The sequence below is a fragment of the Podarcis liolepis genome (assembly GCF_965112155.1).
Source record: "Podarcis liolepis genome assembly, chromosome: 14".
In the NCBI taxonomy this organism is placed as follows: domain Eukaryota; kingdom Metazoa; phylum Chordata; class Lepidosauria; order Squamata; family Lacertidae; genus Podarcis; species Podarcis liolepis.
The window spans coordinates 15,857,369-15,879,431 of NC_139569.1; the positions used below are offsets into that span (position 1 = coordinate 15,857,369).

The window sequence follows — 22,063 nt, forward strand, 5'->3', positions numbered from 1 at the left end:
GACATAGCCATGCCACTGAGCAGCCGCCGACAGCCGTTTCCTCTTTGACTTTGGCTAATCCACTTTCGAAGCCGTCCGAGTTGGCGGCCCATCACTGCCTCTTGTGGGATCAAATTCCAAAGTTTTTAACCATGCCGCTGCGTGAACCCTTTCATCTGCCTGCAGCAAAATGTGGTGAAAAGGGGCTGTGAAAAAGAGTTAGAAAGAAACTGGGGTGGAACATGGAGCAGCGGCTGCAGCCTCAGAAGCTAACTGCATATTTCCTGCTTTCCTGGGTAGTAGAGACAGGGGCGAAACAAGGCTTTATTGCACCCAGATCAAAAGATCCAGTTTGGTGCCCTCCACACGCATTTGCATACCCACACACACAGGCTGGGAGCCTCAATGGTACCCCTCTGGGGCAAAAAAACCTGGCTAGCCCCCCTGTAGCTACTGTAGCAGGCCTTACCCCCCACACCTGTTGGACGCTTCAGTTGCTCCAAATTGAGAGTGGCAGGCCTCTTGGGTTGGCCACTGTGGGAAGAAGATGCCGGCCTAGATGAATATATGGGCTGATCCTGCACACCTCTGGCCTCTCCTACCACTGGCATGTGGCCCCTGGATGATTGCAAAGAAGGGAATGCGGTCCTAGAGTTGCAAAGGGCTCCCTATACCTGGCATAGGCAATTAAAACAGGGGTTACCTTTTTGGTTTAGCCGTATCTATCTTATGTCTGTGTGCTTGTGTGAGTTCTTATATGTTAATAAAACAGGATCAAACAAACAGTTTTAAATGTAGGAATGGTTTACAAAGAAACAGTCCGTACTTGCACAATTAATTCCCCTTCCCTTAGTCCCAATCGTGTTATATCAGGGGCACAGAAGGGCACAGAAGGAAGAGAATGATGGTTTTCTCTTTCTTTCTTAGTCTACGTCAACATTTCTCTCTCCCCTCTCTAGGGCTTGTAGCCCTGGTTACTATCACACTTCAAGAACCCAAGCTTGCTTAGCAAGGAGAAGCCTGAGCTGCTGTTCTTCCTGAGCAGCTGGTTTTTTCCAGGCTCCAAGATGACACAGCCGAACTAATAGTCTCCCAAAACATATCCTTGAGCTCAGTTCCCACTGTTCAGCAAAACAGATGACTTCTGGATCTCTCAGGAGACTTTGGTTCTCTGTTAAACAGATACATACAAAGTGGGCAAGCATTTGTGCCATCTAGGATCTGTCACAGGCTGCATTCACACGACAGTTTAGTCCATCTCTCTGTCTGTTAATTTCCACATCATATATGAGCTTTCACATGACCTAAAGGCCACTTCCAGGAATCGTGTGCAAGTTTAGCACCTGTCTCTGTGCTATTTGCTTCTGGTGTGGGAAGGGAGGGATGTTTGCAACACCATAGAAATGAGAGCAAAGGTTTTGGGACAAATCAGCCTCATATAACCGGCATGCTAAAGTCTACTTAATGTATGAAGGGGTTAAGACCATAGAGCAAGCTGTTCTGCCAGGCTTAGCTAGGTCACACCCCCTCACCTTGGAAGGAAGGGTAACCAAACTCTTTGTTCTCTCTCCCCCACCATGTGAACTACCAGAAAGGATGTCTAAGCTGAATGCTCCAAGCTTAGACCGCATGACTTTAGAAAACAATCTTTGTGTTTCTGTACAAATAACTCATAAACATTTACCATTGTGAAACCAGAGTTGTGCTGCATGTCTTTTCTTGCTGATGTATGGAAGAGCACATGAAGCTGATCTTTGAAGAGTTTGCAAATAAACCATTTTTAACTACCAAACATGTGATCTCTTTATAGGCTAAGGGAAGTGGGGAACTCTGGAAGAAACTTGGAAGGGGATATTGTAAAGGTGTAACAGACTATATTTCCATAATTTACTTTGCTGCGTGTTTTGTGATTTTAAATCTCTGCTGGGGTTTTCACACCAAAGAGTACTTGCCCTAAACCTGGATCCCAGGCATCTGGGGAATTCCCCATTATTTCATTTTTAACCACACCTATAGCATTTTCTGTTTTAAAACAATTACAATTTAAAAAATAAAATAACAAAGGTTGTGCTTTATTCTGCTATATTTCCCAAAGTGGCTTTTAGGTTGTTTGAAAACTCAAATGTAATGTGCAAATTAGGGAAACATCCCAAAAACAGAATAAATGGCCATGTGAATGCAGCCACCATTTACCTCTCTATTTTAGAGTGGAAGGATGTTAGTGGTTTTTTGCTGTGTACAGTGGTACCTTAGGTTAAGTACTTAATTCATTCCAGAGGTCCATTCTTAACCTGAAACTGTTCTTAACCTGAAGCATCACTTTAGCTAACAGGGCCTCCTGCTGCTGCCGCGCCACGATTTCTGTTCTCATCCTGAAGCAAAGTTCTTAACCCGAGGTAATATTTCTGGGTTAGCGGAGTCTGGAACCTGAAGTGTATGTAACCTGAAGCGTATGTAACCCAAGGTACCACTGTATGTGTATCTGTTACACTAGCACAGCAAAACTATAAATGCACACAGCTTCTGACTGTGCGTATCTGGTTTTATATATGTGAACGATAACCACACCACCACTGCTGAATGTATTAATCAGGCCCACAAAGCATTTAAAAAAAATGTTGCTTTGATGCTCAGTCTCTGTTACTGACGCATCACCCCGCTCTCTAGTCCCAGCTTTACAGCACAATGCTGCCTTGATTAATTAGAACAGGTGACAACTGCTATTCCTACAGCCTTATCTTCATATCCTTCCGCGTTTCACAGATGGAAACAGAGCCAAGCTTGTAATAAATAATCGCCATCCTTAACATTTGTATAGCACTCTGAGTCTTCAGAGCACTTTGCTTGCATTGCAATGCTTTCAAAAACCATGTAAGGGCGGGCTGCAGTATTATTCCCCATTTTGCAGGTGGGAGGACTAAGTCTGAGAGACGGAGGGCTTGTTTAAGGCCTCCTAGTGAGTTTGTGGCAGAAGCAAGGTCCTGGTTCATAGCTCAGATTGCAAGTTGGTTGATGGCAGTTGCACCAGAGCAAGATAAAATTTGGGGGCCTTTGTTCATTTGGATGTTACTGTTTGTTTGTTTGTTTGTTTGTTTGTTTGTTTGTTTGATTGTTTGTTTGTTTGTTTGAAATGCAAGCAAATGATATTTGCTGGAAGTGCAACAGCAGGGATCATTCAGTGTGCAATTTATGGGTTAATTCTGTTAAAGTTAACTAGCCAGGGGGGTGGATGGATGGAGGCGTTGCTTAGCAACCAAGCAGAGTGAGGTGGCGCATGCTCTGATTGGCTGTGCAGTTCTGAGGTAATTTTCCTCTGTATGTTTTGTTGAATGTCACCCTGCTATGTACAAAGCCTGAACTAAGAAAAATGGAACCTTTGTTCTTTTCTCCTCAAATTATACACTGCTTGGTTCAGTTTTCTCAGTAAAGTGGTATCAAGGCTTTTCTCTTTGGACTCCCTCTGTGTTATTTAAGTGACTTTGCTAACAATATTCACAATGAAAATACCTGGGATTGCCACTAAATTCTGCAGCTCTTTCTTCAAGTTCATGATGTCCTTACATAACTGGATATCATCCATCCTAGAGAAACAGAAAGAAAATCAGGGTGGGGGAGCATAATATGTGTTACTTACATCTTCCTGTGGAATCAGTTTGATTAATGAATATTGTTTTTATCATTTTTATTTATTTATTTATTGTTTATTTATTTCCCTTTTGAGGCTGTTTTTATTACAGGATTTTCATACTTAACAAGGGTACCTACGACCCTTTTTTTCAATTCATAAAGTCCTTTCTACAGGTCAGTTACATTCAGCATTTATACTTATTAAAAATACGTAAGAAGTTCAAAAACATGTAAGAAATAGGAAAACAGGAAGGAAAAAATGCAATCGAATAAATAGAAACATTAATATGGAAGAAGAAGAAGAAAGAAAGTAAGTACAATTATTTTTGGTCACTACATTCACAATCAAGAAGAAGAAGAATTGTTCGGCTTAGAAGTTAATAACATGTTCCATTCACAGGTCACAAACTCCAGTTCTGATATATATGGTTAAGCGCTTAAAGTCTTGGGGTTTTTTGCTGTTTTTAAATTCACTTAGAGGCATTTCAGAGCAAAAGGCAATGAATAAATATAATAAATAATAATCTATTGAGTTTCTGCCTTCCTTCTTTCCCTCTCATACAACTTGTAAGCTTAGTCATGCCTGTGTATTCATACATTTTGGCATCATATTCTGTTGTTGCTGAGATCAGAATCCTTTTCCAATAACATATCCTGCAATCATATGAGATATTAATTCTCTTTGCTGCAGAGGATTTTTTCCCATGTGCTTGTCAATCAAAAGTAATGCAGGTTCTCGGTTGACTTGTATTTCTGTTCTAAGATGGTGCTTGCTGTCTGTTAGTTGTTGTTTTTTACTAGTACTTATATGAAAAATATCTTTTTAGCAGTGTAATCCAGAGGTCACAGTTCCCATAGATGCCAGGGTAGCTGCCATGACCTCCTAGGATGCCCACAAAAGGTTTCCATAATGATATCCTCCTGAGAATTGGTTTGCTCTTCCTGATCAGTTCCTCTTTGGGTAGACTCAGCCACTCACGCCTCCATGGCAGCCATTTTGTGTTTTGGCACACCACCTTATGGCAGCCATTTTGTGTTTTGGCACACCACCTTATGGCAGCCATTGCATGACTGGCACAAGGCGATGGAAGCTAGTCCATTCAGATGAATGGGGTGCTGCCTCGTCAACCCCATTCTGCCCTCAGCCACACACTACCTGCCTGGCTTCCTGCTTACAAAACCAGTCCTATCAGCTTCCAACTTTTTAATCTCAATGCTGCCCTTATGGAACTCAGCAGGGAGGAGGATGGGGACAAACCTAGAATTGGTTGGTTGGCTCTGGCGCCACCTACTGTCAGGCTCCTTGTTGTCCCTCCAACCAGTCCCAATGGGCATCAGCTGCCACTACTATGTGCTCTACACATAGACCTCTCTATCCACCATAAAAGATGAAATCTGTGCTGTCCTACGGCTCCCGCAATGCCTTCCCAGGGAGCAAAGGATTGCAGCCCAGCTAAGAATTCTTAGGTTTCCTCTCTGGGGCTCTTGATTGGTTCCTTCTGATCACAGAACCGGCTTTACACAGACACAGACAGACGGTCACAGACACACACACACACACACGGGCTTCATTGCATTAAACAGCAGCACATTTTCCTTTAATTAACCATCTTAAAATGTTGCTTCTCTCTTGGGGGTGGGGAGGAACCAATATTAAACACATGCTCAGCGATGAGCAAACTGCCTATTATGTTCTGTGCAACAGCACTTTGAGAAATGGGATTCATATCATGAGAACGATTGTCTTTGAGGGAAATTACTGTGTTAATTAGAAGGCAACAGTTTTCCTGGAGGAGAAGGAACACTGGGAATGGGGAAGATCCTTGAGCCAGCACCGCCAGGCATCTCTCTAGTGAAGTCACCGGAATATGAGAAGACCGGCAAAGTATGTGATCTAGAACCACACTTCTGGCGGCACAGCCTGAAGGTGCTGGTATCTGCAGGAGTTTTCACATCAGTGCAGACTCAACTCATCAAGTGTTGGTGCTGACCTTTAAAACCCTAAACGGCCGTGGCCCAGTATACCTGAAGGAGCGTCTCCACCTCCATCATTCAGCCCGAACACTGAGGTGCAGCACCAAGGGCCTTCTGGTGGTTCCCTCCCTGCAAGAAGTGAGGTTACAGGAACCAGGCAGAGGGCCTTCTCAGTAGTGGCACCCGCCCTTTGGAACACCCTCCCATCAGATGTCAAAGAAATAAACAACTATCTGACTTTTAGAAGATATCTGAAGGCAGCTCTGTTTAGGGAAGTTTCTTATGTTTCATGTTTTATCGTGTTTTTAATATTCTTCTGGGAGCCACCCAGAGTGGCTGGGACAACCCCGTCAGATGGTCAGCATATTATTATTACTATAATTATAATTATCAAGGAATGCACCATCTGTAGCCTGCAGAGATGGGTACAGACCCCTTTGCCTGAGGTGTGTACATGGGTCACGGGACTTCAGGGAACAGGGCTGGCCCTGATCCCCCCCTCTCTCTTTTTCTCTTTCTCTCCCCCCCTCCCTCTCCCTCTCACACACACCTCTCTACACAGATCCGCTGTCTATATAAGATTTCCCAGAGCAACATTTCCAGGGCCCTGTTAATATTTATGAAAGTATTTCAGACCAAGCAGGGGGTCATCTTGGTTCTCTGCAGAGGGGAGGCAAGAGGGCAACTGGAAGAAGAAACCGCTCTCTAATTGGAAGCAGCCAGAGGAGGACATGGACTAATTGCCTTCTCTGGCCAGCAGACAAAATGGTTGGGCCGCCTGCTAGGCGCTTGATTACCAGTGCAAAGTCGGGTCTCTCTACATGCTCTGCAACATGAGATATAATTGCTCCCGAGATTATGAAAACTCAATAAAACATCAAACATTAATACTCCAGATGTAGAGCATCACATGCTAAGCACAGGGGTTGCCAATGTGGAGCCCTCCAGAGATTGTTGGACTACAACTCCCATCAGCCCCAGGCAGCATGACCAATGGAATTTGCCATCTAGCAATATCTGGAGGGACATGGGTGCTGCTGTGGTCTAAACCACAGAGCCTTGGGCTTGCCAATCAGAAGGTCGGCGGTTTGAATCCCCACAATGGGGTGAGCTCCCATTGCTCTGTCCCAGCTCCTGCCAACCTAGCAGTTCAAAAGCATGCCAAAAAAGTGCAAGTAGATTAATAGCTGGTGGGAAGGGAAATGGTATTTCCGTGCGCTGCTCTGGTGCCGGTGTTCCGTTGCGCCAGAAGCGGCTTAGTGATGCTTGCCACATGACCTGGAAAATCTGTCTGCGGAGCGGACAAACGCCGGCTCCCTCGGCCTGTAAAGCGAGATGAGCGCCACAACCCCAGAGTCATTCGTGACTGGACTTAACTGTCAGGGGTCCCTTTACCTTTACCTTTTAATATCTGGAGGGCGCAAATACTACCCTTGGCTTGGAGTACAGCCCCATTGGAATGAATGGGATTGAAGTCAGTAACATGTCCCATTGACTTAATTGGGTCTATTCTTAGGCCACATTCTCACTGTATGTTTAAAGAACAAGCATACTACTTTTAAACAGTCATGACTTCGCCCAAAGTTATATGGAAGTTGTAGTTTAAGAGTTTTCAGAGTTGTTAAGAGACTCCTGTTCCCCTCACAGAGTTACAACTGCCAGTGGGAGGCATCATTTTCCAGTTTGCCTCAAGCGGCAAAATGTTCCTGGGAGGACGATTTATGGGGGAAGAAGGCAAAGCCCCAGTCAAACAGGAGAGGTTTGCCAAAGCTCTCCCAGCGGCGGCCTTCACATCTTCCCACCTGATCAGTGATAAATAGCGCCGAGCGAAGCTTCCATTGTGAACACTGGGGAAATTAAAAGGGCAAACTGGAAACGAAAAACAAACAGGCCGAGGGAGGAAAAGTCAATGAACAAAGCACGATAGACGGATGGCTCCCTCCGTAGCCTTTTCTACAGGGGAGAAAAAACATTTTGATTGCAAATGCTCTGCACTGTTCGAGATGGAAAACGTCAGGGGGGAAATTCAGTGCTCACAAGGCACGGATTTGACTCTGACTCACTGGGTCTAGATGGAATTTGACAAGACAGGTGTTTACTTGGCTGTGCAGTACCAGGGCTGGGTGGCTCCTAATCCTGCTCTTGCTCCTGAAGGTGCAATTGCTCCTAACTACTATTTTGATCGTGACATACTTAATGGCTGTGCTGACAAGGCCCTTCACTTCCAGAAGCTTTTAATCCCTTGCTGTAAATTTGCTACAGGCTTGAAACTCGGCTTCTCTGATTGACGTTGTAATAGCAGGAGATAGCTCAGGGCAAGAAATGATAAGGGCAGGCCTGGTGCCAGTAGGCTTGGGCAATGGCTGAGGGGCCCAGGTGCTAGAAGCTCCACTCACCACCCTTCGCTTAGGGCCCCTGGGTGCCTATTTTAGTGGTGGGTTGGCAGCCGAGCCACTACTGAATGGGAGTGAAGCTTGGCTGCCATCTGTGGGGGCTGGCTGCCATCTTTATTTACCCAGAATTCCAATGCCTCAGCCTTTAGATCTTTAACAGGGGTGCCCAAAGTGTGGGAGGTCCACGGCGTACCTGTGTTGAACACTTACACTTAATTGTAATACAATAAAATACAATATAAGGAATAAAAGTTTAAAATCATGCATCATTGCTACAACAGAAGAATTACTGAGCGGATTTTAAAATTCCGTATATTCGTTGTCTAATAAAAAATAGCTATACAAAAGTATGTGTGCCCATCTCTAACACTTTCCAGTTTTTCAACTCTTCTCTTTTGCAGGACTTCAGTCCTTCAAATCTCGGGTTGGATCTACATTGATCTTTTAAACATGATTAAATTGAACATTCTATAAGGTCCAATGGCAATTTCCCTTCGTCAGTGGCTCAGTGCTCTGCAGCACCCTCTGGTGTCATATTTTAATAATGCATTTTTAATGCTATAAACGACTAGTGTAGATCCACTCTCTGACTCCACAACTTCCTTCCACTAACTACCCTATCTTCTGGTTGGACTTATATTCAGTATTTTCACTCCTCCTGGCCTTTTACCAATCGGAAAGAGGACAGAGTCCTGGTTACGTTTTCTAAGTCCTGTGAATTTTCAGATTCCTAGGATGAACTTTTGACCTTCCCATGCAAAACTTCCCCCCATGTACTTTTAACCTTCTTGTGAATTTTGGACCCGCTTGCCATTGACTCTGGCTCCATCCACTGTTTGGGCTCCCTGCCTTCCACCTCACCAGTCCCAATGGGTACCACCCATCACTGAGAAAAAACTATTTACTTACATAAACCTGAGCTCTGATTCTCTCCTGACTAAGACTTCCCGAAGTCTCTGGATCTTTGCCATCTCCAGTTCTATCTCCTCGGGCATCATGGTAGTTTCAGCCATCGAAATGATGTCAAGCTGATCTGTACAGGATTTAAGACAGACAGGAAATAAATGAGGGTTTGTTCATGCTGGCTTAAGAGTCTTTTAAATAAAAGAAGACAGAACAAATCACATGGAGATCTTCCATCTTTGGGAAGAGTCACATACCTTAGATAGTGAGGCTTGAATGTGTTCAGGGGTTCTGATATGATATAAGCCTTCCCATTTACTTATAAATAAGCTGAATATTCTGAATAACTGTACAGCCATAGGGTATGGCTATAGAGTATAGCTATATCAAGCAGGAGCTGCAGTGCTCTTGTTTAGGGTTACAGCCATCCAGCCACGCCCTCTCGCAGGAGACTCCATTCCATTACCATTCTTCATCTTGGTTATCATTCACCCTAAAAGAAATGGCATTCAAAGCCCACTGAGCATGTTCAGTCCTCTTTCGGTTGTTGTTGTTGTTGTTGTTGTTTTGTAGTTTCTCCCTCCCTCGTTTTCCCCAATTTTGGGCAGTTTGGCAAATCTTGGTTTTCTGCTGAGCCTGCTGAACCTGCTGAGCTCCACAGGGAGCTACAGTCAGATCCTGCAGCTTCTGACATACGCAGGGCCAGAGATAGCCGCTGTGGTTCCTTCATCATTTTACACAGCACGGAGGAAGGGAAATCTCAGATCAGCTGCTAAGCTACTTCCACCTCAGTGATCATGAAACAATAACCTCACTTCAACTTTCATAGTTTGGCTAAGTAGTTCCCATTTCAAATACAAACTCACTTTTCTGGTTTTCTTTCTTTTTAAATGAAATTATTCAGTAGCTTGCTTAAAAGCATATTTTTGCACCGGTATTCCAGAGGAAGGTTGTGGAGCAATAAGGTATTTGTGAACACGGATTGCATTAAGACGGAGACCTCGGAGTTCAGCAATAATTTATGTGATGGCACAGCAAGCCGTAGAAGGATCACAGGTTAAAAGCAGATGAGAGGAGAACCAGATGGTACAAGCTTTAAAACAACATCATTAGTGGAAATGGAAATCGTTGCAATGGGCGGGAACATTCACTGGGGCTGCACAATAATATCACCTTGGATATAAAAAAAATAATACATAGGTATACATGAGAATGGGAGAGAGGGAAGTCACCGATTTCACAACAGCAAAGGTCAAAAGGGACCACCTCAGATTCTACCTTTTGCTGGGTCAAGTTATTTTGCTACCCTAAAAATTTCTGTTGGAGCCCATTCCATCTCCCTGCATGTCACTGTGGGAAGCAGAGTCCAGCTGGAGGAGACCAAAGGTCCATAGAGTCAAGCGAGCTCTCACACAACCTTTCTGTACACTATCTAGACAAGTAAGCAGCAGAGTTCTAGGGTACATTTGGGCCAGGCAGAAACACTCCAGGGGGATGGGAAGCAGGACCAGTGAAGGGGGTGGCTAGGGAAGAGGCATGGCATGGGAAGAGGGTCAGATATAGAGACCTAGTTGGCCCCAGGTCTGATGTTCCCTATCTGTCAGGATGCTGTCAGCAGCTTCCAGCTGGTTGCCCAGGAATTATAAAGACAAGGAAAAGTTTCTTAGCATCCTTCTTTATTTCAGTCTTTGCACAGAGAGGCTATAGAACCCAGCCTCTTGGATAAGGCCGTGGTCCCAAGAGAATTTCCACCACCACCCGTCTCTCCCACTTCCTCATTCCTCTTCTACAGGTGCTGCTACGTGCCCTCTGTCTTTAAGGTCTTTGCTCTCCTGCTTTTAAGGCTCGCCGGGTTCTGGGAGATGGAGGGTCTGAAATGCTTTCTAATGACGTGTCAGCCGGGTGTTGTTCTGGCTCTCCCATGATTTCCCAACTTTCCCCCTCATCTGCTTCTGAGCTGTGACCTCCCTCAACCCCCTGCTGTAAATCTATACTGTCTTCCTCCTCCTTGGAGGGGTCAGGATGGGGAGACGGTCTCCATCATTCCTACTTTGCCCAGTCCCTATCTTTGTTCTACAGCAGCGGTTCTCAACCTGTGGGTCGCCAGATGTTGTTGGACTACAACTCCCATCATCCCTGAACTCTGGCCTTGCTAGCTCGGGGTGATGGGAGTTGTAGTTCAACAACATCTGGGGACCCACAGGTTGAGAAAGGCTGTTCTACAGCATTCCTGAGGAGAAGGGCTGTAGAACATTCACTACAGAAGGTTCCTGGTTCAATTCCTGGCATCCACAGGTTGGGTTGTGAGGGCATTCCTTCCTAAAGCCCTGGAAAGCCAGCATGGACACTAGGGATCTAGATGGACCAAGGGTCTGATTTAGAAAAGGCATCTTCAGTTGCCTTTGTTGTTGTTGTTGTTGTTGTTGTTGTTTACATTTGCATACCATCCTTCATGCAAAGATCTCAAGGTGGTTCACAGCATAAAAACACAAGGAGAAAAACCAAAATATGTAATAAAAACAAGAACGAATAAACCAATACCCCCCAAACTCATTTAAGAGGGGTATAAGATGTTAACCAGCCCAAGGCCTGGTTGAAAAGGAACATTTTTGCCTGGTGCTTAAACGTGTATAATGAAGGCCCCAGCCAAACCTCCCTGGGGAGAGCATTTCACAACTGAGGAGCCACTGCAGAAAAGGCCTGTTCTTGTGTTGCCGCCCTCCAAACCTCTTGTGGAGGAGGCACACTGTCAGGGAACTGCCATCAGAGGCAAGAGGAGCGGTAAGACGCTCCAATGATGCAGGGGAGGGAACTAGCAAGGAGAGAGAGAGAGCTTCTGCTGGGGAAGGAAATCCAGGGGACACCAGGGAGAAAGGGGAGGCTGAGAGTACTGCGGAGGGGAGGCTCCGAGACTCTTCCAGTGAAATCAGCGGAGAGAGCACAGGACCTCCGCTTGGCACGCCCACGCTGCGCAGAAGGCTTCCGCGCAGAGAATCTAGGAGGAGACTTGGAGTCAAAGAATTTCTATGTTGGAGGAAGTTTAGGAGACGCCCACTCACGGATTCTGCCAGTGACTAAGACAGTCACGTTGTAAGGGCTGTCAAACCAGGGAAAGGTTTAGCTATACGACCAGCTTGGAGCAGTTTGCAGTTTACGCACAAGCAACCCCAATTCCCATTACACACACAAAGAAGAGATTCAGGGTGCAGGTAGGTTGAAGTGATGTTCATGCATTTATAAACCTGACCATTGTGCCATGCAAAACTGGGGGAAATATTGCCTTTTCCCTTGCCTTGCTTGCTTTAGCCACAATCTAATTTCTAGAGAAGAATATTGTAAAGGCATTTTCAGGTGTCTGGGTTCTCTTTCTTAATGCTAAAATACATTCTGTAAAGGAAGTCCCCAGCTGTCAAAATACTCTGCCTTGCGGACTGAAGATAATAAACCAAAATACACAACATAGAGGTTTGTGGCACCTTAAAGGCTAAGTAATGTATTATAACATAAGCTTTCATAGACTCAAACCCATTTTGACAGATGCATGGAATGAAACATTAGTTGGCAGGTATATAAAGTAGAAAATTGTAAGGTGGAAGTAGAATAGAACTGATATGCAAACATTACAGCCCGTAATAATTAGAAATGAGAGGTTGTCACACCCCAAACCATCTTGGTAAGCCTTCCTCACTTCTATGCTTTCCTGAAAGCCTGGTGACATTTTATCTCCCCACAGTCTGGGACTTTCAGAGTGATTTTGTAAACAGACTGCATTTGGATTCCCCAGGAAACTGCCGAAGATAATGAATTGGTGTCTAATGGACTGGAATTGATTCTTCCTCTCAACAAAAAGATCAATGATTGCTGTCTTTGGGGCAGTTGACTTGAATTGGGGCAGCGTGGGGGTAGAGGGAAGAGAATCTAAGTTTCTTTCCATTGCAGGTTTTGGAGCAATTGTTGAGGATTGTATTATTGGAACAGGATAGGTGGCCTGGAAGCCTCTGCTGAAAAACCTCCACAGATTTTGAGCCCAAGTGAAATGCATGCACACAAATTCACTCCTTCAGCCCTGAAAATTTGGGGGAGCAACAAGTCAGCCTGGCCCTCATTCTAAGCCACGCGAGGCAAGGTTCAGTCAACAGACAGACAGCAGTTTAGAAGGGAGCCATGATTATCCCAGTCCAAGTTTGCTGCCTTGGGACGAAACTATGGAATTTAAGCACAACGCGACAATTTAGTGTTCCCCAACTGAATGTGGTCCTCAAGCTTTGGTTCTGGACATGAGCTTCTCAGCTGTGGTCTATAAAAGCACTGATTGATGGCGCTGCTGTTGACGTTTCCCAAACCCCTTTCTGCCTTCCTCATTAAATGGTCCATGTTACCCACTAACTCTTGCCGCCTCCCTCATGGGGAAATTCTGACACTCTAATTATTCCTCGCTTGCTGTGTCTGTCAATTTTTAACAGCTCTACTTGGCTAAGTGTTTAATCACACAGTCCATGAGCATAACACTTTACCTCTCTCTCCCTCGCAACCCACCAAAGGGGGGGGGCAGCAAACTTTTTAGTTTTTCTCATGTGCAACAAATAAATGACTTTGTTCCGGCCTTCAGTGAAAACTGTTACTTCCTATGATTACATTTCAGAGAGATGAGGGAACCTACATTTCCTTTAATGCAAGAACCCCAATGCCTCTTTGCATCTCATTCTGGGTTGTCCTATGCCAGGGTTTGCCAAACTTGGATCTACAGCTGTTCTTGGACTACAACTCCCATCATCCCTAGCTAGCAGGACCAGTGGTCAGAGTGTTGTGTTGTTCAGGTTCTGCTTACAGGTTTCCAATAAGGATCTGGATGGCCACTGCAAGAACAAGATGCTGGAATAGATGGACCTTTGGCCTAATCCAGCAATCTCTTCTAATGCTTTTACAAGCTCCAGTCCTCAGCATGTCCAGTTTGTCCTGGAAAAGGTGCCTGAGAGTCACTGCTATTCACTGTAGACAGACAATTCTGAGATAGATGTGTTGGTCAGTATCCTGCTGCTTTCTAGGTTCCTAGGTCTATGCAACATCATCCTTTGCATTATAGTCTTGGTGCGGAAATTGGTAGCCCTGAGAATCAGGCCTTAATATCATTTACTCTAAATATTCAATTAAATCTGTTTCTGCCAGCTTAACTAACAAAATGCCTTTGTAGAAGTCTTCCAAAAGAACAAAGTACAGCCTAGTGCACAAAGAAGCATGCAAAGTCTCATTGCTTTCTGTGGTCTTAACTGCATTCAAATGGGTGCTTGGATTGCAGTAGTGCCATTTTAATCATGACATCTCCCCGGGTCTCAGGTTTCCTAAGCTTGATTTAGCTGCTTCCTATTCCTTTCGGGGGACGCGGGTGGCGCTGTGGGTTAAACCACAGAGCCTAGGGCTTGCCGATCAGAAGGTTGGCGGTTCAAATCCACGTGACGGGGTGAGCTCCCATTGCTTGGTCCTTGCTCCTGCCAACCTAGCAGTTTGAAAGCACACCAGTGCAAGCAGATAAATAGGTACTGCTCCGGCGGGAAGGTAAACGGCATTTCCGTGCGCTGCTCTGGTTTGCCAGAAGTGGCTTAGTTATGCTGGCCACATGACTCGGAAGCTGTACGCCAGCTCCCTCAGCCAATAAAGTGAGATGAGCACCGCAGCCCCACAACTGGACCTAATGGTCAGGGGTCCCTTTACCTTTACCTATTCCTCTTTCACAGGAAGGTTGGAAGTCAAATGGTTTATCCAGCAGCAGTTTTGCAGGGATACAGGCAAGGATGTCTTCCTACCTTGGGCCTAGAGATGCCAGGGATCGAACCTGCAACCAGATGCTCTACCACTGATCCAAGCCCCTTCCAGGATCTTCAATCTTCTGTTTTTTATAACAGCCTGGTTCTCTCTCTCCCCCCCCCTAAATCCTAGTCTCACAGAACACCCCACCACCCCAATCAGTGGCGTAGTGTGGGGGGTGCAGGGGGGGCCGGCCGCACCGGGCGCAACATCAGGGGGTTAGGGTTAGGGGGCGCAAATCCATGGGTTAGGGGGCACTAATTACTTGCCTTGCCCCGGGTGCTGACAACCCACGCTACGCCACTGACCCCAATAATTCTCAACCCTCCTCAACGCAGCATTCAAACACAATACAATCACAGGGGAGTCTTTGCAAAAGCGAGCCAACTTCCTATCAGCCAGTGGATATGCTCAGCCATCTCTGCAGCAGCTGGATAAATAATTCTAGATGACTGTGCCCAACCCAACAAAGGCCCAAGCAAGGCTGCTATGGAGATTTCCTTTCAAGAGCTGGTGATTTCCTTTCAAGAGCATGAAACACTCCTAGGCAGGCCAGTAATTAAATAGTTTGAGCTGCTGTTGGGGGTTTTTTCCACAGAAGCTTGGAAGATGGAGATTAAACACAAGGCTGCTGTCCTTGGATGCATTTATTTATTTTTAATATTACATTTATATCCAAGGATCTCAGAGTGGCTAAACTGGTTCTCCTGGGATGGTTATATAAGTTCTCAGTTTCAATGCGGCATGCTCCTGAACAAGTATCAGGGTGGACATACAGTGGTACCTCAGGTTACAGATGCTTCAGGTTACAGATGCTTCAGGTTACAGACTCTGCTAACCCAGAAATAGTACCTCGGGTTAAGAACTTTGCTTCAGGATGAGAACAGAAATTGTGCAGCAGTGGTACAGCAGCAGTGGGAGGCCCCACTAGCTAATGTGGTACCTCAGGTTAAGAACAGTTTCAGGTTAAGAACGGACCTCCAGAACGAATTAAGTTCTTATGCCGAGGTACCACTGTACTGCTACTTTTCCAATCCACACAGGTCTTAGAACTTCTGTTGTCCCAGACTGGAAGAAGCACATCTCTCCAGATGGCAATAATGAGGAAACACGAGGGAAGCATCACAGAACAACTAACCAAACAGAATGATGTGTGGATGCTCCATTAACATGCTAGTATTGTATCAATAAAAGGGACACAGGTGGCGCTGTGGGTTAAAACATAGAGCCTAGGACTTTCTGATCAGAAGGTTGGCAGTTCAAATCCCCGCGACGGGGTGAGCTCCCGTTGCTCGGTCCCTGCTCCTGCCAAACTAGCAGTTCAAAGGCATGTCAAAGTGCAAGTAGATAAATAGGTACTGCTCTGGCGGGAAGGTAAACAGTGTTTCCGTGCACTGCTCTGGTTCACCAGAAGCAGCTTAGTCATGCTGGCCACATGACCCAGAAGCTGTACGCTGGCTCCCCTGGACAATAAAGCGAGATGAGCGCCGCAACCCCAGAGTCGGCCATGACTGGACCTAATGGTCAGGGGTCCCTTTACCTTTACCTATTGTGTCAATACCGTTGCAGAATACATTATACATTGAATAAATCGGGGAAGGGACTGACAGGACATGTCTCAGGAAGAAGGATCCAGAAGCCAAATCTAATGGGTTAATGAAGTAACAGTAGGCAAATTATAGCAATGCACAATGACTATAGTAGCCACATACATTTCACTGTTGGCTTTATGTCCATTGCACCCACAATCATTTCTTGTTTGTTTCCTTGATATCCCACCTTCCCTCCAAGCTCAAAGTGCCACCCATGGTTCTCCCTCATACCACTTAATCCTCATAGCATCGCTGTAAGGTAGGTTAGGGGCTAAGAGACAGCAACTGGTCCAACCAAGGTCATCCAGCAAGCTTCATGACTGACTGAAAGGTGATTTGAACCCTGGTCTCCCAGGTCCCAAGTCTGACACTCTCACCCAGGCATAGGCAAACTCAGCCCTCCAGATGTTTTGGGAGTACAACTCCCATCATCCCTGACCACTGGTCCTGTTAGCTAGGGATGATGGGAGTTGTAGTCCCAAAACATCTGGTGGGCCGAGTTTGCCTATGCCTGCTCTCACCACTACACCACACTGGGCCTAGCAGGAAAAGGAAGCTTTCCCCCCCTGGTTAGTTTTTTCTTGCCCTCCCTATGCTTAGACGAGAGTCAGGAGTCAAATAACCGCAACAGAACTTGGAGACGAGGCATTTTGTCGATATCCTGTGTGTTTGCACAGGAACCACTAATTCCCCACTCAATAAGCCAAGTGCCTTAGGCTAACAAACAGATATTACGGGCCCTGCTCTGTAGGCAAAATAAAATTCAAACTTTGGCAAACTTCTGTCCACCCTCACACCCTGATCCTCAGAGGTGGGGGGGGGGACCCACCACTGGAATCAACGTACCACATGCCTTGCTGAACATTCCTCTTTAAATAATGTTCCTTTTAAAAAAAAAACAAAAAATGCTTCCTCTCCTGTTATGAGTCAGTAAAATGGGATTAATTAAGACTTCGCTGCCAGTTCTGAAGTGCAATAGCCAGAATGGCTGAGGCATCTCTGGTTGATTTTCTTCATACATTTGCCCTCTGAAAGCACGACAAGCAACACTTTGACTCCACTGTTTGCTTTACACAGTTGCCTCTTGCTTGGCAAATGGATTGGTGCTATTTCACAGCTGACTGCTGCCGTCTGAGGTGACTTTATGAAGCATTTAATTGCTCTCCTTTAGTGGCAGGTGTTCAGCACTTCCAAACAGGAGCAGCCAAACCCTGCCCTGACAGGTGAAAATGAGAGAGAAGCTTTGTAACAATAGGTGTTTCTCAAAGAGTGGGCTGGGACCAATCAGAGGCTACTTCTTTTAGGTGGGCCTCAGCGCCACAGCCTATCGAGTGCCTGCTCACTTGCTTGCCCCGCCCCATTTTGGTTGGACCAATCCTAGGACCAGCATCTCCTTGCATGATGATTAAAGATGGCTGGGAGGCAGAGAGGTTCAGGGGCAGAAGGGAGGTTTTCCTGCTTTGGGGTGGTGGGTGGTAGGGAAAGGTGCTGAAGGGAATTAGAAGATTAAAGTTTAATATTTCAGTAGCAGTAAACTCCTCCAAATCACTTCTCATACAGAATTTAGTCTTGAAAAAGGCCTCCTGTTGTCTAGCAAAGCCCTCCTTCAAATTTTACTTTAGTCAAAAGGTGGGAGCCCACAAGAACCACGTTACCACGTAATTAATTAAGGATTTTCACAGAAAGCTCTAAAATCAGCCAGCGGAACTCTAAAAAGACCGGGTCAAAAGGAACCAATTTGTACACCTGTTTTACAAGTGAGGAACACTGAGCCTGAAGGATAAGCGATTAGCAAAAGGTCACCCATTCGAGAGAAACTTTTTCTAAATTATCAGCTATTGGGAGTCAGAGAGCCTTGCAAATCTACAGCAAATCATCCAGTAGATCCCAGTTTACCTTCTGCTAGGGGCGGAGGAGAGATTCAGTTCAGTACACAGGCTGGAAAAACACAGTCCATCCTTCGAAAGCCGCCCTTCCTGAATTTTGCAAAGCAGTTTTCCCCAGCCAAGTAACAGGCACCAAAATGCATATACTGGTGTGTGCATACACATCCATGCATCCGTGAAAATAACACACAAAAATTGATTGCACAAGAAGAGAAGATCGCTTTGCAGAATTGTGCAAATTAGGGGAAATTTCATATAAAAATGCATACAGTTGACAAATTTGTAGCAAAATGGTGGTGATTTTCATGAAGACTTAAACCAAAAAAACCCTGCAAACTGGTGTAGAAATGTGGAGAACTGAACTTAACATTGGAAAAAGAGAAACCAACAGAAATTAAGACAGAGTCTTCCATCCCAACCTTCTGCCTACCCTGTGCTACCTAGAGGATACCTGTCAGTCAGAGAAGACATCACTGAGCCAGATATATCAGTGATCTGACAGCTGATATAAAACCCTCTAATCTTCTTTGCTATTGCGATTATGATCATGTTCTCACGTTACCTGAGACATGTTCTCACAAATGGTTACTTCAGTACAAGAAAATCTTAATACCTCTCCTATTCTTACTGGGGGATGACTCACGAAACCTTGCTTATCACTGCAATGCACCGATGATCGCATGAACAGATGCATCACTGCCACGGATCTGCTTCCACGAATAAAGGCCTTTTAAAAAATCATGCAGAAATAATTACGTTCATGCTGGGAAGACTCATGCTTCGTCCTCCAAAGCGTGTCTGGTTGTTTTCCAGTGCCTCTTCTTTAACATATCTATTTTTGGTTTAAGATGCAAATTGAGGTTGTCATTAAGGTTGTTCATTCATGGTTCTCTAGCCTTCTACAGAGGTACTATTATATTTGCTAATGTGTCGTAAACGTTTTTGAGAGGTTACTTAATTATTCATTTATAAGAGCATTTGTAAACCACCGATTCATTAAAAAAATATTACGGTGGTCTACAATAAAGTCATGCAAACATCATAAAGCTATTGAATCCAAAAACACCAAGCAAATAACCATCACCAAACTGAATTAATTCTTTAAGAACAGAAGCTTTCCAGTAGCCAAAAATCTCTGAATGGTAGGTGCTACTCTGATTTCAATAGAAACAGTATTCCAAAGTAGGACAGCACATTGCCTAATGGTTTAGTTTGTATAGAAGCTAAACACCAGATTGAGCTGGATGTAAGATTTTCCTCCACTAAAGAAAACACACAAACTGGGACACATTAGGCCAGAATGCAAAATTCATGAGGGGTGGTGGGGGTACTGGCGAGATCAAGAGAGTAGATTCTTGCCCACTTCCTTGTCTTGGATCTTTTCCTACAAAATCTACAGGGATTCTGCAAGATGTCACATGCAAATTCTTCTTCCACAGCGGGAAAAAATATTGCAGCAGAAATAGCTCAAAACTAATAAAATGTACGAACTTCCTCCTCCTGGTTATCCTGCCAGTTCATGACATGTGGGCTGCACACTGTCTTGTTTCATGAGTGGGGGAGCAAGGTCAAAATTTGACTCCCCCCTCAGCCCTCACGCTGCCTTCCCAAAGCCAGCTAAGCAAGGTGCTGGGCTTTGAGAAAGAGGTGCAAGGCTCTGGCAGAGTCCTAGAGCCCTCCCATCTCATTCCCAGAGCTGGAAAATAATAACCAGGCTTTGGGAAGGAGGAGGGAAGGCCTCTAGGACAGGGGGGCTGGTATAGGAAATACTTACAGGGTGATGGAGGATGACAAGGGGATGGGGGCCAGTGCACAGAAATCAGAGCGGCATGAGTCGGTGGAGCCCGTTTCCCCAAACACGGCAGGCTCCGAGGCATCATCATCATCATCATCATCATCATCATAATAAATTTTTATTTATACCCCGCCCTCCCCAGTCAAGGCCGGGCTCAGAGCGGCTTGCAAGCAATAATAAAAACAAGTTGAATGATTACAACTTAAAAACAAAATTAAAATACAACATTAAAATATTACAACATTAAAATAAAATGTAGCCTCAATACAGGAGGAGAAGGAAAGAAAAAAGAAAGAGAGGGAGGGAATCAAATTGGCTCCAAGCCAAAGGCCAGGCAGAACAACTCTGTCTTACAGGCTCTGCAGAAAGAAATCAGATCCTGCAGGGCCCTGGTCTCATGAGGCAGAGCGTTCCACTAGGCCGGAGCCAGAGTTGAAAAGGCCCTAGCTCTGGTTGAAGCCAATCTAACTTCCTTAGGGCCCGGGACCACTAGGGTGTTGCTATTTATGGACCTTGAGGCTCTCCGTGGGGCATACCAAGAGAGGCGGTCTCGTAGGTACGAGGGTCCTAGGCCGTAAAGGGCTTTAAAGGTCAAAAGCAGCACCTTAAATCTGACCCTGTACTCTACCGGGAGCCAGTGCAGCTTGAAAAGCACTGGGTGAATATGCTCCCATGGCAGAGACCCCGTGAGGAGCCTCGCCTCGCTGCAGCATTCTGCACCCGCTGGAGTTTTTGGGACAGCTTCATGGGCAGCCCCGCGTAGAGCGAATCACAGTAGTCAAGCCTGGAGATGACCATCGCATGGATCACTGTGGCCAGGTCGGGGCGGGAAAGGTAAGGGACCAACTGCTTGATGCAGCGAAGGTGGAAAAATGTCGCCTTGGCTGTTGCTGTAACTTGCACCTCCATGGAAAGGGAGGCGTCAAGGATTACACCCAAACTCTTAATGGAAGGCAATGGCACTAATTGGGCCCCCGCAAGAGAAGGGAGTTGGTCCCTTATCCCCATGCCATCCCAACCCAGCCATAGGACCTCTGTCTTCGAAGGATTTAGTTTCAATCGGCTCCCACGAAACCATCTAGCCACAGCTTCCAAGCATCTGGTCAGTGTGTTCGGGGCCGAGTCAGTGTGGCCATCCATCAGCAGATAGAGCTGAGTGTCATCAGCATACTGGTGACAGCCCAGCCCAAAGCTCCGGATAATCTGGGCAAGGGGGCGCATAAAGATGTTAAAAAGCATCGGGGAGAGAATTACGCCCTGCGGCACTCCACACACCAAGGAGTGGCACAACAACATTTCCTCCCTAGTGCCACCCTCTGTCCCCGACCAGAGATAAAAGAGCACAGCCAGTTATGGGCTATGCCCTGTATCCCCACGTCTGCGAGGCGGTGGTCCAGAAGATCATGATTGACCATGTCAAAGGCCGCTGACAAATCTAAAAGGATCAGCAGTCCTGACCCGCCTCAATCCAGGGCTGGCCCACCCACAAGGTCAGCTGAGGCAGCCACCTTGGGTGGCAGAACCTCAAGAAGCAGTGCACCCCATCCCATTGCCTCCATGGCTGGTGGAGAGCAGCAGTAACTTTGGGCAAGATCTTGTGATATTCCATGTGCTCCATGAGATCTCGCATGATCTCGCCGGAACCCGACGCTGTCCTCACTGCTTCATGGGCAGCACCAAACAGCCCAGGTAGGGGAGGCATTGGTAAGGGGGATTTGGTGGTGGGGCAGGGGCGAAGAGGCAGCTTCCTATTTTGCTTCAGGCAATGAAATGGGACGCGCCTCCCCTGCGAGGGACAGCCAGACAGGAAAATTCTCTGGGAAGTCTTTGCGTATACTCTTTGCATATATAAATAGAAGTGAGGAGGATTAGAAGCTTATTATTCATTTCAGAGAGATGCCTTATCTTGAAGGGCCAAGATTAATTATGAGCATGATTCTGGTGCTATTGCGTGTCTCGACTTGTTCCCAGTATGTTATATAGACAAATGGAATTGAAAGACTTTAGACACATGTTATTTGTTGATTATTGGAGGATAGATGGGTAGATAGATGTTCTTAGTTGACTCATTGTCTAGAATAATTTTTTCCTTTGCAGTTCTCTCCCACACAC

The 22,063-nt window shown here is 45.7% G+C and overlaps 1 protein-coding gene across 1 annotated transcript in view; it reads right to left on the reverse strand.

The window, feature by feature from the left end:
* Nucleotides 1-22,063, reverse strand: part of BMERB1 (bMERB domain containing 1) — a 40,952-nt gene that overhangs the window by 6,066 nt on the left and 12,823 nt on the right. Inside the window, exons 2-3 of the mRNA XM_083474574.1 lie at nt 8,883-9,006; nt 3,487-3,560 (exon numbers count right to left, since the gene is read on the reverse strand). Coding sequence (XP_083330700.1) covers nt 3,487-3,560; nt 8,883-9,006 — 198 coding nt within the window. The remainder of the gene's footprint in view (nt 1-3,486; nt 3,561-8,882; nt 9,007-22,063) is intronic.